Source organism: Bos mutus, chromosome 13 (assembly GCF_027580195.1).
Source record: "Bos mutus isolate GX-2022 chromosome 13, NWIPB_WYAK_1.1, whole genome shotgun sequence".
In the NCBI taxonomy this organism is placed as follows: domain Eukaryota; kingdom Metazoa; phylum Chordata; class Mammalia; order Artiodactyla; family Bovidae; genus Bos; species Bos mutus.
In genome coordinates this window covers 6,661,670-6,679,231 of record NC_091629.1, presented here as the reverse complement: position 1 = coordinate 6,679,231, position 17,562 = coordinate 6,661,670, and the positions used below count along the sequence as shown (strand labels likewise).

Below are 17,562 nucleotides of genomic sequence, written 5' to 3'. Positions count from 1 at the left end.
GGCGCGGAGGGCGCGGAGGGCGGGGCCGGGCCCCAGCGTCCCCCGGGCCGCCCACGCCCGGGCCCAGCGCCGCGCCTCCCCGCCGCCCGCGTTCTCGTCGCCCACGGCCTCTCGCGTCCCCGCCGCCTGCTTTCGCCCCCGCGTCTCCGCATCCCGAACGGCCGCGCCCCCTGAACCGGAACCGCTTGCGGCCGCCGGCGCAGAGCCGGGCCGATCGGGAAGCGGAGGCGGTTGCGCGGCGCCCGCCATGGCGGCGGCGGGGTGAGCCGGGCCGGGCGGCCGCAGTCGCGCGGGCGCGGGCGCTCCTCCGCCGCGGACAGGCCGCCGGGCCGGGCGAGGGGAGCCGGGCCGCCCATGGCGAGGCCGCGCCGCCGCCGCCGCTGCTGACCCGGGGCCGCGCCGGGGCCGGGGCGCCAGCCATGGGGAACACCGCCTCGTGCTGCGTGTCGTCCAGCCCCAAGCTCCGCAGGAATGCCCACTCGCGGCTGGAGTCCTGCCGGCCCGACGCCGACCTGAGCCGCGAGGACACGGGCTGCAACCTGCAGCACATCAGCGACCGGGAGAACATCGACGGTGAGGCTGGCGGGCGGGGGTCCCTCTGATTCCTCCGACGCCCCGAGCCTCCTGCGCGCGCGCCCCGCACCCCGCGCCCCGCCCGGCGGCCGTTGCTCTCGACCGGTTACCGCGAGCGGACCGGGGTCTTCGCCCCGAAGAGCGGGCCGGGGCGGGGTCCAGGCCGGGCTCCGGCTGTCTGTCCGGCGGAGCTGCCTGTCGAGTTGCGCGCGAAAGGGTGAGCCTGTTTGTATCCCGAGAGGCGAAGGAGATGGGGACCCTGGGCACGGCCGAGGACTGAATGCCTGGGCCGGCTCCCCGGAAACTCGCGAATTGAGCCCACTTGCTGGCCCTGACCCCATTTCTTTAAAAAAACAAAAAAAAACCCCACAGCCCTCTCGCAAAATACCAACAACAAAAAGGATTTTGGGTGGGGGAATGTTGAGAGATTGCAGTCAAATAACGTCACCTGAATTCTTTAACATTTTTTTTTCTTTACAGTATTGTCGCAGTGATTTGCAGACAGCTTTGGAATAAGTCCCCTTGTTTTTGCTTGAGGTTGAATTACAGTCCTGTGAATTTCTGAGTGATTTCAATGACTTCTGGACTAGGATTTGTAAAGGAAGTTAAAAGACTGATCGCTGCTCCTAGTAATGATTGTTTATTTTATTGGTCTTACAGTATTTATTAGTACTGTTTTATCAATAAGCTTATGTGATTTAGTATCTAATAAATGGGTAGTTTATGCATCAGTTTATGTAATTTTCAACTTAAAAAAATTTGAAATTGGAAATATATTTTTATGAAATCTTGACTTTTTTTAAACCACGGATTCTTTTCACAGTTGATGTGGTTGAACTAATTTGAAAAAAATTTCTTGTGTGAATGAATTGGCACAACTCTGTCATAATTCATTCTTGTCACTTTTAGAATGGCGCATTCCATCTAGTATGCAAAGCCAAATTTAAACTCTGCCACGGGGAAGAATTTTTTCATTGTTTGGCGTCATTTAATTTCTTGTAAATAGTAAATTCATCTATTCAGAACAACTTTATTAAATGGGTACCCTATGTAAAGAGAGACTAATATCTGGTTTATAGTAGCCAGTAAGTTAGGGTTCAGTATGACATTTCTAATGGTGTTATTTTAACTTCCATTATGTTAGCCTGGGCTTCCCTGGTGGTCTGGGTGCATGGGTGCTAAGTCGCTTCAGTCCTGGCTGACTCTTTTTGACCCCATGGAGTGTAGCCAGCCAGGCTCCTCTGTCCATGGGATTGTCCAGGCAAGAATACTGGAGTGGGTTACCATTTCCTTCTCCCGGGGATTTTCCTGACCCAGGGCGCAAACCTGCATTTCTTGAGTCTCCTGCATTGGCAGTTGGGTTCTTTACCTGCTGTCTATGGGGTCGCACAGAGTTGGACACGACTGAAGTGACTTAGCAGCAGCAGCGCCACCAGGGAAGCCCTCCCTGGTAGCTCGGTGGTAAAGAATCCCTGGGTGGGGAAGATCCCCTGGAGAAGGAAATGACAACTGACTCCAGTATTCTTGCCTGGGAAATCCCATGGACAGAGGAACATAGTGGGCTGTAGTCCATGGGATCGAAAAGAGTGGGACATGAATGACGCGACTTAGCACACATGCACAGCAGAAAGATATTAAGTCCCACTTGTCCTGATCACTTCTGTGGTCCCAAGCACCTGAAAGAAGTGTGCAGCATGTAATAAAGACTGAATAACTGGTATTATAAAGGAATGAATGACTTTGTTGTAGAATATCGTTACTCATATACATTGTTGGAACATTGGAAATAACTTCTCCCTTGTGTTGTGCCCTAATATTGGGTAGAGACATTGTTTTAAATAATGGATTAAAGTAATACAAAGAAAAGGAAGACTCACGTTTCTTAGACCCAGGCTGCGTGCTGTTATGACTATAATAAGGAAAGGGGAAAATAAAAGTAACTGTAATCAGCTATTTGGCAATAAGGTGTTGAAGGATTTTGCCAGAAAAATGTAGAATGATGTTGTGTGTTCTTTCATTTGGAAGAAGTCTTAAGTTTTGGTCATCATTTGTTTTTGAGGAAACATTTGGAAGATCATTAGTTCTTCTTTTGGAGCTTTGGTTTGAGAGACTAGCAGAGCAGGTTAAGAGGATTTCTCATCTGGGCTGTAGTGTCTTCTCGCCCCAGAACCCACTGGTTATGATGCTAATTTAAACCTAGAAGTCCTCGTTCACTATTTAAATAGTGTTCTCTCTGTCTACCACATTCAGTCAATAATACTTGTAGTATTTACCTATTCAGCTGTTCTCAATGATTTCAGTTAGACCAGAAATCTAGGACTGGGCTTTGGCATGAGTATGCGTAAAGCTCTCCAGGTGATTCTGAGTTGCTGCTGGTTTGAAAATCACTGGCTGGGATGAGTCTTGGAATTGTCATTGTTGTTCAGACGCATTTTCCATGGGAACTCATTGTGTCAGAAGCTGGCAGAAGAGAATAGATTTGTTTAAGTTGTAGTGTATAGGTGTGTATATATATTTGTATTTTAACTTCTAATTGTTAGACGATTAAACTTTTAAAAACTGTGTCTCAAGAGTTCTTAATTTTAGTACATAACAAAAGCTGAAGTGCCTAAGTATCGTATTTCTTCTGTCCTGAAAGACCTTCCAGATAGTTAGACTTGGAAGAGTCAGAGAAATTCATAGAGCTTGGTTAGGTTAGTTTCTTTAGAGCACCAAGGATACTAGGTTCATATTTTCCACACCCAAATACGGCAGGTTATGTTTGTCCGTAGAATTTCAGTGATTGTATTAGGCTTCTATGATGCCCAAAGGGAACTTGCCTCCTTTTATTTTTAGTGTACGCTATCCCCTGTAGGAGGGAATGGCTACCCACTCCAGTATTCTTGCCTGGAGAATCCCGTGGACAGAGGAGCCTAGAGGACAGTCCATGGGGTTGCAAAGAGTCGAACATGATTGAGCAGTTGACACCCAATGTTAGGTTATTCCTGTCTTAGAAATTTATGTTAGACTCATTAGGTAAGAGAATGAGTTACTAAATGAAATAAATGTCACTAAGTAAATGTTTGAGAGTCCCTTGGACTGCAAGGAGATCAAACAGTCCACTCTAAAGGAGATCACTCCTGGGTGTTCTTTAGAAGGACTGATGCTAAAGCTGAAACTCCAATACTTTGGCCACCTCATGTGAAGAGTTGACTCATTGGAAAAGACTCTGATGCTGGGAGGGTTTGGGGGCAGGAGGAGAAGGGGACGACAGAGGATGAGATGGCTGGATGGCATCACCGACTCGATGGACATGAGTTTGGGTGAACTCCAGGAGTTGGTGATGGACAGGGAGGCCTGGTGTGCTGCAGTTCATGGGGTGGCAAAGAGTCAGCCGGACTGAGGGACTGAACTGAAATAGATGCTACTTTTGATAAAGTTATTTGAGATTAAGAAGTAACAAAAACACTTAGCAACAATGATAATAAAGTACAGCACTTACATGTTGCTTGACATCAGCTCATTCATTTAGTAACATTTAGTCACATTTAGTGACAGTAACATTTATTTCATTTAGTAATTCATTCATTTAGTAACATTTAGTCACAGTAACCCTGGGGACAATATCATCCTTACTTTACAACCAGATACAAGGCAGAGAGGAGAAATGACTTGCCCAAAGCCATGGAGCCATTAAATTATGAGTGGAAACTTTCCAGTGTTGCTTGACTAGCCATCAGATAATAACTAGGCTGGGGTTGCCGCTTTGGGTAGGCTGTGGGTCACTGGGTCATGTCTGTGGTTTCTCTTCTTCCATCTGTAACAACTGGTCTTAACTGATTGGATCATTTTTTATGGAAGAAGAGGAGGAACAGACTAAAGAGAATTTAAAATTCAGTGAGGCCAAATAAATCAGGATAATTATAATACCTGCACCTGGCATGTCAGTTTGGGTTGACAAACTGAAATCTTAAAATGATTGAGAGCCACTTCATCCAGGGACTAGCTGTCATCCTGGACCACCCTATCACTTCCTCATCTCCTGTTCGATCTGCTAGGAAGGCATGACTCTCTGCCTTCAAAGCACATCCAGAGGGATTCCCCTAGTGGTCCAGTGGCTAAGACTCCCAGTGCAAGGGATCAGGTTTGATCAGTCGCCAGGGAACCAGATCCCACATACAACAATGAAGATCAAAGGTTCCATGTGCCACAACCAAGACCTGGTGCAGAATCTGACCACTTTAAAACCTCTCCTGCTGTTGCCATGTAATGAGCCCGACTGGTCTCCCTGCCTCTCTCCAGGCTTACCCACCGCAGTCTGTTTTCAGCACTGCTGCTGCACTGAGATCCTTCTGAGAACTTTAACACATCACTCCTCTGCTCAGAAAACTGCAGTGACTCCTTCTGTCACATAGAATAAAAGCCTTACAGTGAATTTGACAACGCAGGCCTTCCAGGGGACCCCAGGGTCCTTTGCAGTCTTCCTACCTGCCTCAGTCACTTGCTCTTTGCAGCCACACTGGCCCCTTCAGTGCTGTTTCTTGAACACATCAGACATGCAGTTGCCCCAGGACCTCTGTCACTCTGCCTGGAGTTCTCTTCTCCATATGTGCTCTTGGCTAGCTTCCTCACCACGTTCAGTCTCAATTCAGGCCTCACTTTTCAGTGAATCCTTCCCAGACACCCTCTTGTCATCCCATCAGCAAACCTAACATGCCTTCTGTGCACCACCATTTTTCTTTATTGCATGTCAACTATAGTGCATTGTATATATACTTTTACCACTGCACCGCTTGCGAAGCCCCTTTTTGTACATATATACAACTGTAACCATAATTATTTCTACTTACTTTAGCATGTGAGTTCTAGAACTCTTTAGTCATTGATGTAACCCACATGCTTACAATACTGGGTTGTCTGATACCTTGCAGACATGCTCTATTTATTGAATGAACGAGTGACGCTACCCACTGAAGGTCATTAGTCAGAGCATCAGCGTGTGTGTTTATTGAGAGGAAGTAGAGAATGTGTAAGACTTGCAGTAATGAAAGCAGATTGGGATAGGAAACTTTTTGGTTGGTGTGCGTTTCTACCTGAGAAGTAAGCAGATAGGGTCATGTCCTGAAAATGAAACTTAAGAAAGATTTCAAAGCATATAGCGAAAGAAAAAACACCCAAACGAAACTGAAAGGAAACCGTGGCTAGTGGCAATCTTTTTAACAACATGATACTGTTCAGTCTTCTTTCCTTGTCTTTTTAGATGAATGACTTTAGCTGTCTCACGTCTTTGAGGATCAAAAAGAGTCTCAAATGCTTAACACACCAAAAAGTACTATATAAACATTTTTGATTAGGGACATAGCCACTCACGGTGATTTTCATGTATTTAATGTGAAGTGTGTTCTGGGCTGTACAGCACTGATATCTGAAGGGCTCATCTCGGGCACGGGAGGTGCACAGCAAAGTCCAGTGTTTAAACTCCAGGGACCGCAGTGCCTGTTGGGGCATATTAGCTTGGACTCCTGCAGTCCATTTCCACGCTGTCTGCAGCCTATGGAAATTCATCTCTTACGCATTCTTTTTCTCAGGCTTTAACCCACTTTAACCTTTCCAGCTTGGTGGGCAAAACCATGCCTGTAGACTTTGCTTACAAACTAAAATTTATTAGCAGTGCTGCCTGCAAGGTTGTGAAGATGCTCTGACCAAGTGTGGGCTGACTGCATATGGGTGGCTCCCTGACCACCACCCAGCTCACTTAATTTTCCTCTCTGATTTAGAGTAGGGGGTCTTTTGCTCCCATCCCCTCATGCTATGCATGAGGAAACTGAATCTTGGAAAGGTGCAGTCTCTTGCCCTGGTCTTGCAGATCCTGGACAAGGGCAGTGAATCTCTTCATGTCTTTGTCTTCATTTTCCAGGAGAGGTAATCGAGTCTTAAAGGTTAAGATATTTGCTCGTGTTTCCGCAGCTGGTTAGTGCAGAGTTGGAGTCCAGCCTGTCCTCACTTGGTAGAGGATCCCACCTCAGCTGCGCTGTGACTGCTAGTTTGAGGTGGGGGGTTGTCTGTGCCTGGCCCACACTTGCCTTGTTTTTGGAGATTAAGTTGTTGCCTGTGCACTTTTGGCTAGCAGTATTTGTGATGAGGAGTTTTACTTTTCTGCTTCTTTTTGAGAGGAGTGCATATTAAATAATTTTGTGAAATAGTATTGAATAGATTTTCTCACCCTCTTCTACAAAGCTGATTGTCTCTATCATCTTTAGATGAATTGCTTTCACATTTCTGGCTAGATGAAACTTAACAACACAAAGATGAAATCCATTCCTACCCAGGAAAGGGCAGAACCAAAAGGAAAAATATGGGAGACAAGCCACGTGAGCAGTTTTGAAATCCTGTTTTAATCATGCAGGGTCAGAGATGTAGCTCCAAGTGTATAGTGTTGGACTTGTCTGTAAGGAAGCAGTGTTTGGTATTTTTCAAAAGAGAGCTATTGACAGTGTTACACTTGTCATACTTCAAAGTACAAATCCTTTAATGATTCAACATCTGGGCGCCCAGGGTTAGTGCATGGCACCAGCAGTTGATGTCAGGGCCTCTCATGCTTTCAGCATCGTTTTCAGCAGAGAGCTAGAAGGAAAGAGAGAGCTCACTCTCTGCAGCCTTTGCCTCATCGTGAAATGTTGAGTTTGTGGCTGCAAGTCTTGGGTAGGAGATCATTTCCTCTGTGTGCTCTGAGACTCACTGTTAGCCTGTCCTACCTTTCCCGAAGAAGAGGGAGGGCTCTTCCCTGAATATTTTTCAAAATATGCCTCTGGCTATGTGAAGTGGGTGGAGGGTGAAGAGCCCAGAAGTCAGGAGTCTGAAGTCTGGCCATGACCCCGCCTTGGCTATGGATCGTCTGTCCTACTGAGCCTCACTGGATCTCTGCTTAAACATACTGCCTTGACATGTGACCCAAGGAACCTGAAATTAGACTAAGATGGTTAATAAACCAGAGGTGCTAGATGGATATATGTCATTATGAACGTAGCATTCAGGTTGATTTTCTTGAATTAAATATGCAGTGGGTGGTAAGAGCTACAGGAGCCTGTGTGTGAACTCGCTGTAGCCAGAGAAGCCAGAAGCCAGAGGGCTTGTCTTGCACACACATCGAGGGTTCAAGGCAGTCCTGGAAAGATAAGTGGAATTTGAGAGCTGGGTGGGATGAGGTTAAATAGAGCTCTGTGACTTGAGTGGATACTTGCTGGCAGTAGAATTTGGACTGCAAATCCTCCTCTTCTTGGCATTTATTGCCCTTCTAGGTTGCATCTCTGTACAGTCACACCATAATGCCGCTCGTAGAGGGTAGGATGAGTGTTTGAGGCAATTCTCCCGTGGGTGCCGGGCCCACCCAGCCGGCATCCACTCTCATCCTTGGAACATCAGCTTGTGCCCTGACAGAGAGGGTGAGGCCAGAGATTTAAAAAAACAAAAAAATTCTTCAAAGAATAAGGTTTAGAGGCCTGCATACAGATGTTTTATTTTATTAAAGTACTGCTCTAACTAAATAGGAGTTGATGGGCTGAAAAATAAGCACAGGCAGCCCTGAGTAAATTTGGGGGATGGTTTGTGTCCATTTCTTTCACGGAAAAGTCTGACCCGCTGGCTCTACAGCTGCAGAGGTCAGAGGAGACCTGTGGTCCCTTCCTTGGCTTCTTTTTGAGGCTTCTGTTGCTCTCTGCCAGCTTGGAGAGAGGGATGTGCTGAAGTTAAAATTGAGTGGTCGGCCCAACAGCAGACAACTTGGCAGGCTCCTCAGTTGGCAAGATTCTGCCTAGAAAGTCAGTTGGTGGCTCTTAGAAGAGAGGTCATCTCAGGGACGGTTGGTCCCAATCAGCAGCGTGCTGGCTTCTCTGCTGCTTTGCTGGGAGGTTACTTAACATGTAAATACTGGAGTGGAAAGCCTTGAAATCCTTTATTCTTCACCTTTGTCAGAATACTAACATTCTATACATTGGTTTAGACTCTCTAAAGAGATTTTTGTTTTCATTATTTGTTTTTTCATATGGATCAAAAGTTGGACTGAAAAGAGTCCAAAAAGGAAGTTCTAAAATGTTCCAGCAATGGCGACACCTCTGGGCTAAGTGTCTAGTCTCCCTTGGTTATACTGCTTGGATTAAAAAAAAAAATTCAACCTGGTTTCATTATTCTATAGATACATCACCTGGCACGTGTGATTTTAATTTTTGGGTCATTTTCTGCGGTCTTTGTCCCCTACTCGGGCTGTATAGTGGGGGCTCGTTGGGTGTGACAAATGAGTGCCGTGCCCAGCAGAGATGTACCAGCCTCCGCAGACATGTCAGCTGGCTCCTGGTACCGAGAGGAATACAGCTGGAGTACACTAAAGATAATTGTTAGCCACTGCAGTCACATCGTTGCCAGTGTGCTCCATGAGCTTTGCAGAAATCTTCGTTGGATGGTGAAATGCAAGTCACTTCTATTTTGGATGCCTCTGATTATAGACCTTGTGACTCTGAGGAGGGTGAATAGGAAACACTCTGCATGGGAGTTGGTTGATACGTAGTATAGCCATGAGTGTAGTGCTTGAAACATTCTGAAAGCAAGTTCTTTCTTGTGGCTGGGTGATTCTGCTCCTTGGTGGGGAAAGAAAAGCTATGAAAAATATTCTGATTATATTTGGGGAATCTTGTCTCACTCTGCAAACTGACCATTAACCTGGGGAATTGGCTCATGGATTGATAGGTTGAGAGGCCTGTACTTCAAGAGAAGACTTTGCTCCACACTTAGAATTTTATCCATTAATGAACCTCTGACTCAGGATACCAGTTGATGACAGCTGTTCTGTTAAGTGTAATCGTCATTGTCTTTTAAACACGCTCTTGTTTTTAGATGTGGATCTAGATTTTGTAGAGTTGCTTGTCAGTCCAGGTTTTAGGGCTCCCCATGCGTCCTGCCAAAATCTAGGACAAGAGTCGAAGTCATGATGCTGTGTTTGAATTCAGCTTCAAAAATTTTGAATTCCCAAAACAATCAAGCAGTACCTTCATTTACAGTTAACATTGCTTTTGCCAGTTTTATGCGGACAATCTTTTTTCCCCTCAAGCTGTAAGTGATGGGTGGTTATTTTAATGTATAGTCCTTGTTACTCCTTTGCTTGAAAGGCATTAGTAAGCAGAGTTTCTGCAGCGTTGGAGAATGCCTTCTGTCTTCTGCAAGCTGCAATGGGGACTCGTTCATTCACTGTAATGTTAGCATACATTTGACTCTTAAGATAAATCTAATGTCTAATTTTCTGTTTCTTGCATTTTGTCAGACATCTGGAGGAAGCATAGCAGAGCTGGCCTTCAGAAGTGTGAGTTTAGGTTTTAACCACACAGCCCGGAACTGGAGGAGGAGAGGACCGGTCCTTGCTTTGCACGCCGCTCTCTTCCCAGAGGCTGGTTGTTCGGAGCCCTGGCCCGGCTGCAGGACCTGCTCCTTTGCAGCGAGAGTGGTGTGGCTTTGTTGCAGGCTTTGCAGCTGTCACTGGCCCCTGGGTGATGGGAGTGCAGGATGTGAGCAGAGTGTGTGTGAAGGAGCTGCAGTGGCCTCGAGAATGGGGGAGGAGACCTAGCACAAGACCCCCAGACAAGCACAGCCCCCACGGTGGCCCAGGAGTCGTCAGTGGCTTTGCTCTTGGGCCACATTGTGTGTCTCTGAGCCTTTGAGAATGGCTGGGGCTGGATGGCGAGTGTGGCCGTGGTTTTCAGTTGGTGGGGATGGTCTACTGGGGCCCTGTGGGCTTCTGGCGTGGAACCAGGAGACTGGATGGCTGGACCACATTGTCTTCTCTCATTTAACCAAGAATGTTCTGGGAGGAGCCCTTGTGGAATCTAGAGTCGGGTTTTTTGAAAACAAAAGTTATTCCTGTGTCTGGGATAAAATGGTGCTGTGATGGCTCAGAGGTAAGGACAGAAGGAGCTGTGGACAGAGTGTGAGGACAAGAGAGGGCGGAACGAATAAGCGTGGGCCCCAGCCACTGAGGCCAGGCTGAGTCACCCTCGTCCTGGCCACCCAGCCCCCAGGGGCCTCAGGCTCGATCTGTGTCTTCACATTGGATGCAGAAGGGTGGTAGCCGGGGCACCGGGTGAGTGCTGTCCTCCGCCTTCTGGGTCCGGAACGTAGTGCTGAGATCCAGCCAAGAAGGACCTCAAGCTGATTTTCATAAATGGGTTTCTGTCTTGATGAGCTGTATTCATGTGTGAGGGGATATTTATGGAGCCTGGCCTCTTGGGGTGAAGATCAGGGTCACATTCAGTAAAGCAGGCGTCCTCAGCGAAGGCCCACTGGGTCTCTCAGCCTTGGCGTCATTGACATTTTGGGCAGGATCCTTCCTTGGTGGTGGTGCTGCTGCTGCCTGTCCATGGTAGCATGCTTAGCAGCGCCCCTTCCTCTACCCACTGCTCAGGACAGTCAGACATGTCTCCAGACTTTGCTAAATCTCATTTCCCCAGAGGGCAGCTCCCCTCTGTCCCTTTTGAGAACCACTGAGCTGCCAGGCTCCGCGAGTCAAAGTGACAGAGAAACTGACACGGTGGCGGTTCTGTGCACACCAGAGGCTACAGTGCGGGCCTCCTGGGGCACCGTGTGGACCATGCCACTGTTCCCTCACAGGACTGCTTTCTGCACTCATGTGGACTCCGTGGAACTGGCCCAGGCTCTGAGCTGGGGCTCCTTGTGGTGCTATGGATAGAAATCTGTGCCTTTGACTCTGATGGTGCCATGGCATTATGGGTGCACTGAATGGTGTGTGATTCCTTTACTCAGATTAAAGGTCATGTGTTTTTCTTCTCTGTGCCTTTTCCTTTTTTACTTCTTTTTTCCCTTTTTAATGCAATATACTGAGAGGCGTGGTACATTTTTCTTCTTTTAGCCAGCAGTTTTATTTTTTACTTCAACTTCAAAATCAGCTAGTTTTTTGTGTGGGTTTTTCATATTTTATCAATACTTACAGTGGACTCTCCTCTGAGACTCTGTTTTGAAGAGAAATGTAAAGATTGTTCAAGTTGGTAAAGCTCTGATCTGTGTTTTCTGCTTCATTCTGGCTTGGTTTGAGTGCTCAGTGCAGTTTTGTATTTTTGTGGACCTTATCAAATCTCATCTCTGCAGCTGGACAATCTGGGTGAACTGGGTGGGTGTTTGATTTAGGGTCTGGTGTTCAGGTCATGCTCAGTGGAAAACTTGAGGGGGAACCCTCAGGGCGTGGATCTCTGTTGCACTGTTACACTCTGAAGGAAAAAAGTTGAGAGATGAACCCACTTAAGTCATTTGATTTCAAGAAGTTTCTTTACCCAAGCACACCACTGCTGGAATGAGGAAGTGGAGTTTGGGTTTCTTGAGGTGGAAGTTTAGAAATTGAGGTCTTGATTTGTAGCTTGCCTAGGTGAAGAAAGCCGCCTAAAATATGGTGATGCTGTATTCCTGACAATTAAACCTTGCTTCTATGAATATTTGAACCCAAGCTGTCAGTCCCTCCATTGTAAAAGTCCTTATAAAGATACAAACGAAGTATGTGTCTGTATGTATGTATTGGTTCCTGACATTAGAGGTGTCCTCCCAGAGCCTGGGGGTTGAAGGTGTATGGTCAGTGCCCACATAGCACAGATCACTGGTTAGGAAGCATCCTTGTGGTCAGGGTGCAGCTGCTGGTTAGAGGGATGGTGGTCAGCACCCTTGTTACAGAGCTAGGAGGGAAGCCGGCTGCCTGGACCTTGACTGCAGGATTGAAAAGGATCCCAGCAGAAAGATGGGAAGACCGAGGCCTTGAGGCTGGGACTGCGTCTGGGGCTGCCTCTCTGCGCACACGCAGTGTGCCATTTAGCAGCACTGTTTGGAGAACACATCTGGACGTGATGCAGAGATGAGCCTCGGAAGCAGCCAGAGCTTGGTCATTTTCTCTCAGTTCTTTCTGTATTCTAAAGTCCCCCAAAGTGACCTTCAGTATTGTTTTCAGAGTGACTCCTAAGTTTAACTAAGCCCAGCACATGCCTGTGTGCATGAAATAAGAGATCTCTCAGGAAGGGAAGGTCTAGCCTTTCCCAGGCGAAGTGTGTCGTAGTTCTTGAAGCTCCTTTCACGAGCAGGCCGGCTATCGAGTCTCTTTGCACAAGAAGAAGCAGCAAAACGCATCCTGCACCACTTACAGAGTGGTGCTTAGCAATGTGTGGGAACTCTGAGACAGAAGATTGTGGTTATAGAGGATTTTAAGTATTTTTATTTTTGGCATATAAACAAAACCGTGGGGCAGTATGACCAGAAGAGCTTCTTATTAGGTGCCCTCACAAGACTCTTTCAGTGAGCAGGTGACCAGGATATAAAGGGGTGTCCAGTATGGACTTTCATCCTGTTCCTTTAGTAAAGAGCAGTGTGCCTAGCAAGTGTCTACAGCCCAACAGTTCGTGGGACTATTTTTCCTTTTACCTGTTGGTGGTTTAACATAGCAGCCAGCTGGGCGCCGTCACTGAGATCTGTGTTGGCCATGTTGTTTGGTTTGCTTCCTGGGGTGCAGGTAATTTACCTAATTTTCAGGTATCATTAGAAGACACTTGGTGTGTGGCATTTTAGCCTTCATTTCCCTGAAGTCTACCTAGAATACACAACTTTTGGTACCATTTTTATTTGAAATGATTGTCACTGTTGATAATGGGATCAGCGATCCCATCACAAAGCTGGTCACAAATCTTTTTTTTTTTCCCCCAGAGTTCAGAACTGTGGTGACAGTTTGGAATTCTCTCTATAGACAAAGCAGGCCATGTGGGCAAAATGCTAATGTTGAGAAGTCAGGGAGCTTCTTTCTCTCTTAAACTAATATGTCTAGCAAGTGGTAAATTCCTTGTGAGAAAGTATTTCTAGAATGTGTTCTCTTCAGCCACAGAATTGGAGAGAACGTGGAATTCAGTAGCACGTGTTGGCTGAGAGATGTCTGGTCCACTTACAGGGGAATTCCTGGTGCCAGCTCAGAGCCCTGGCTACTGGCTACATTGTAGCCCTGGCTACAAAGAACAGTGTAGCTCAGACTTTGCCCTTAAGGACCTGATGATCCTTTAAGGGAGACAGGTATGCAGATAAATGATTGCAGTAGCTTATGCTGAGGTAGAAGGGAGGCTAGTGGTGACCTCTGACCTAGGTGGTGAGGGGATGTGGTCAGGGGATGCTTTGGCAAGGCATCCTGGGTGGCAAGGGAAGAGGAGTGGGAGTGGGGAAGAGGCAGGAAGTGGGCAGGGAAACTGCTTTAGAAAGATCGCACATGAATTGGTCACGGGATGGTGTAAAGTCAGTAGATGATGTTGGACTTGGTGGCTTAGTCCCCAGACATCTCATTTAATGGATTATGCTTGTTAGGGGGATGTTTGTTCTAAAAGATTTCCTGATGGATGGATATTCATTGGGGAGCAGTGTCTTGTGTATTTTGCACATACTCTGGATTCTGGAAAATGATGACTCAAAGTTGTAATGTGGAAGACAGAATAACGTCTTGAGAACTGTTTTTGTTGAGCTTGTTGAAGTTAACCTTCATAGAATCACAGGATGTTTGTACCATCAGGGACCACCGAGATCCTTGAGCTCTAGGCCAGGCGGCCTGCTGGGAGGGCTGCTCCTCCCCAGCACTCCACGATTCCTGCTGGGTGGTGTGCAGGCGGGAGCTGTCTCCTGACGGGGTCAGAGCCTTTCACCCTGGTTCTCGCCACCAGATTAAAGATTTACCCGGAGGAGATGAATCTTGACCCATCTTAATATTCCTTCTTTACATGATGTTAGTCTGATTGAGAGTTGTGTCTTAGAGAATTGTGTTAGTCATCAGGCTGTGTAACAAGCTACCCCCAAGTTTAGTAACAACAGCATTCTTTATCCTCAGTGTCTGTGGGTCGGGACTCAGACCTAGCTTAGCCCAGGGCCTCTGGTGGCATTGTAGTCCAGCTGTCAGCTGGGGCCTCCATCCTCTTAGGGCTCAACCAGGGGAATCGAATCTCTTCCCTGGGCCTCAGGTGCTGGCTGTAGATATCATTTCCTTGCCTTGCGGGCCTCTCCAGGGCAGTTCACACTGGCAGCTGCCTTCCCTGGAACCAGTGGTCTGGGAGGGCAAGAGAGACCCCTAGGGTAAAAGTCACAGCCTTTCTGTACCTAAGTTAAAAATGGCATTTCATCATTGCTCAAGGCTGGCCCACACCCAAGGAGCCTGTGATCCACAGGAGTGCGAATCTCTGGAGGTATTTGGGGGGCTGTATTGGAGGCGGCTTACCATGAACGTTAGACCAGATTCTCTTGCTTGTATGTAACAGAAGTCCACTGAGACCATGAGAGCAAGGTGGGTGGGGAGTGCGAGAGGGAAGAGCTGTTGCAAGCATGGGAGGATATTTCATGGAAAGCGAGGCCAGGAGCACCCTGAGTCTCACAGGGAACTGGAGTTGGGAGTTGGACTCCCTGTTGGGACAGGTGTGCCTTTCTCTTCAGTATTTTACTATCAAATTTTCTTGTCAAGCTTAGTTGGTCTTATCCTTCTCCATGTCTCAGATTTACTCTTGTGTCAATTTTTATTCTCTATAAAATTTCTTCTTTCCTTCCTTCCTCCTTCCCTCCCTCAGTTCTAAGACCCCCACCGACTGACTAGGATCTCAGTGTTCTGGCTTCCCAGGAGAAAGGACTGCATTCACTCAGCCCAATTAATGGGGTGGCTCCCCTGTGAAAGGCGTGCAGTCAGCTATGGTGTGTGAAGGTCGAGATGAGAATCTGGACATGACTATAGAAGCATTATCTCTGTTGTTGTGGAAACAGATAAAAGGATGAGGATGCAGGGGCTGGTGAATGGTTGGGGGAAGCACATTTCAGAGAAGGGCATTTGGAAATAATTTTTTCAGATAGGTATATTTTTTTAATCCATATTTCAGTTTTTCTTAGTAGGAAAAGAAATTCCCTAGTAGACCTAAAATAAATTGATTTGGGTAAAACTCAAGCTAAGGATAAGTTTGCAAGTAGTTTTGAAAAGAGGGACCTTAGCAGAAAAGCATGGGTATCTCTATTAAGAAACAAATTAAAAAATTTCTTTGAGGCTTTTGTTAATTTGAAAGCTGGAAAATCTATTGGTTACTAAAATTACTGTTTCTCTTTCTCACTCTTTCTGAGCTTGCCCCTTATAAATTCCAGGTTTATCCACTTAAAAAAAATGTTCTTAGACTGTGAACATCTGTCAGCTTTCCTATCTTAGATTTTTTTTTTTAGGAGTTTATGTAACTTGAATTGAAATAAGCATTTTTGTTCTGTTCTAAAACTGCCCACTTAAGTGTCTTCATAACACTATGTTTTGGGCTTTAATTGATTTCAATAAATTATAAAAATGCACAGAAGGTTCTTATCCACATTTTTGCATGCTTGTTTACTTACTTTCACAAATTTTAAAATGATGTACACTTTGACTTAGCTGTAAAAAAAATTTTATTGTAAGATGGGAACTGAAAGCCTCTCCCAGAGGTTTTTTGGTGGTTTTTTTTTTTTGGCTTTGTAGACAAGTTGGTTGGTGGGTTTTGAGTTTTCTCAGAGTTTGATTTGAATGGCCTCAGTAGTAGCAGCAGGGCTTTTTCTAGATTCTAACAGGAAATAGCAGCATTATTACCAAATCTATATCTGCAATAGGGGTTCCCCAGTGGCTCAGTGGTAAAGAATCTGCCTTCAATGCAGCAGAGCCAGGTTCAATCCCTGGGTTGGGAAGATCCCCTGGAGGAGGGGATGGCAACCCACTCTAGTATTCTTGCTAGGAAAATCCCATGGACAGAGGAGCCTGGAGAGTTACAGTTCATGGGGTCGCCAAGAGTCATGACTGAGTGACCAAACACACACACACACCAACTGCAGTAATGGAGTATTGTGTGAGGAATATATTAGAGTAAATAGAGCGAGGAGACTTTTCCAGAGGAGCACCAGCCAGCAAACCTTGCAGAAATCAGTGGACCCTGAAACACTCCAAATACCCTCTGGGTACCCACCAGTGCCAGCTCCCCCACCCAGGGACCTGTGAGGGCTTAGCATTCCCAGAAATCATTCTGCCAGTTTCAATTTTTAACCAACAGAGCAACATCCTAAGATGTACAGGCTTAAGTATTCACTATGTATTAGCCTGCTTTGACTGGCACATCACACCCAGGGGCACATGTGTCCTGTTCATCCTAGTGCTGCTGATGTTGACTTCACCCTTGGTTAAGGGATGATGTCATCCAGGTTTCTTCAGCACTCTAGCTGTAGTTAATAGTAATAAGTGATTTGTGGGGAGATTGAGACTGTGTTGACACCCTGTTTCTGATGAGTTTTTTTTCTGCGAGCTGCAGTGTCCATTGGTGACTTAGCCCCTTCCATGTTTGGGGTAGGCATCTATTGTGGGGATGAGCTCTTCCTTCTCACTTATATATTTGCCAGTGTGGAGTCATAGATTCTTTTTTTATTCAGTGAGTTGCAGTACCCTTGTCTTCTTCTTTTGTCGTTGTTGTTGCTCAAGTTGTCCCAGATTTGGTTGGTGGAAGCCTCTTCAAACTGCAGACTGTTTCTTTACAAGCTGTGTCATTTTGCTATGTCTTCCTCATTCCTTGAACACTTCCTTAATTTCCAGCAGGTTATTTGCCTTTTAGAAGTAATTTTTCTCTTAGTTTGGAAAAAGCTTTCCCCCTTAAGAAATACAGATGCAATATTTTCCTTTCCAGAACATCACAGTAACATCAGTAGCCAATCATTTTGCCTGAGAATGTGACTAGAAGCCAGTCGCTTGTAAACTCACACAATTTTGCTTGCTGGGCCTGAGAAATCAAAGAGAGGCAGCTTATCTGCTGGTAGCTCACAGAGTAGAGAGTTCAGTGAGATGTTGACAGTGTTTATTGAGTACTGCCAGTGGCTCAGTGGTAAAGAATCTGCCTGCCAGTGCAGGAGACACAGGAGATGTGGGTTCGATCCCTGGGTTGGAAAGATCCCCTGGAGGAAGAAATGGCAACCTAC

At 46.3% G+C, this 17,562-nt stretch overlaps 1 protein-coding gene across 1 annotated transcript in view; it reads left to right on the top strand.

Annotated features, from left to right (window-relative positions):
* Positions 1-40: 40 nt before the first annotated feature.
* CCNY (cyclin Y) overlaps positions 41-17,562 on the top strand; it is a 109,960-nt gene continuing 92,438 nt past the window's right edge. The window contains exon 1 of the mRNA XM_070380943.1: positions 41-573. Within this exon, the coding sequence (XP_070237044.1) occupies positions 420-573 (154 nt within the window). The 5' untranslated portion in view covers positions 41-419. The remainder of the gene's footprint in view (positions 574-17,562) is intronic.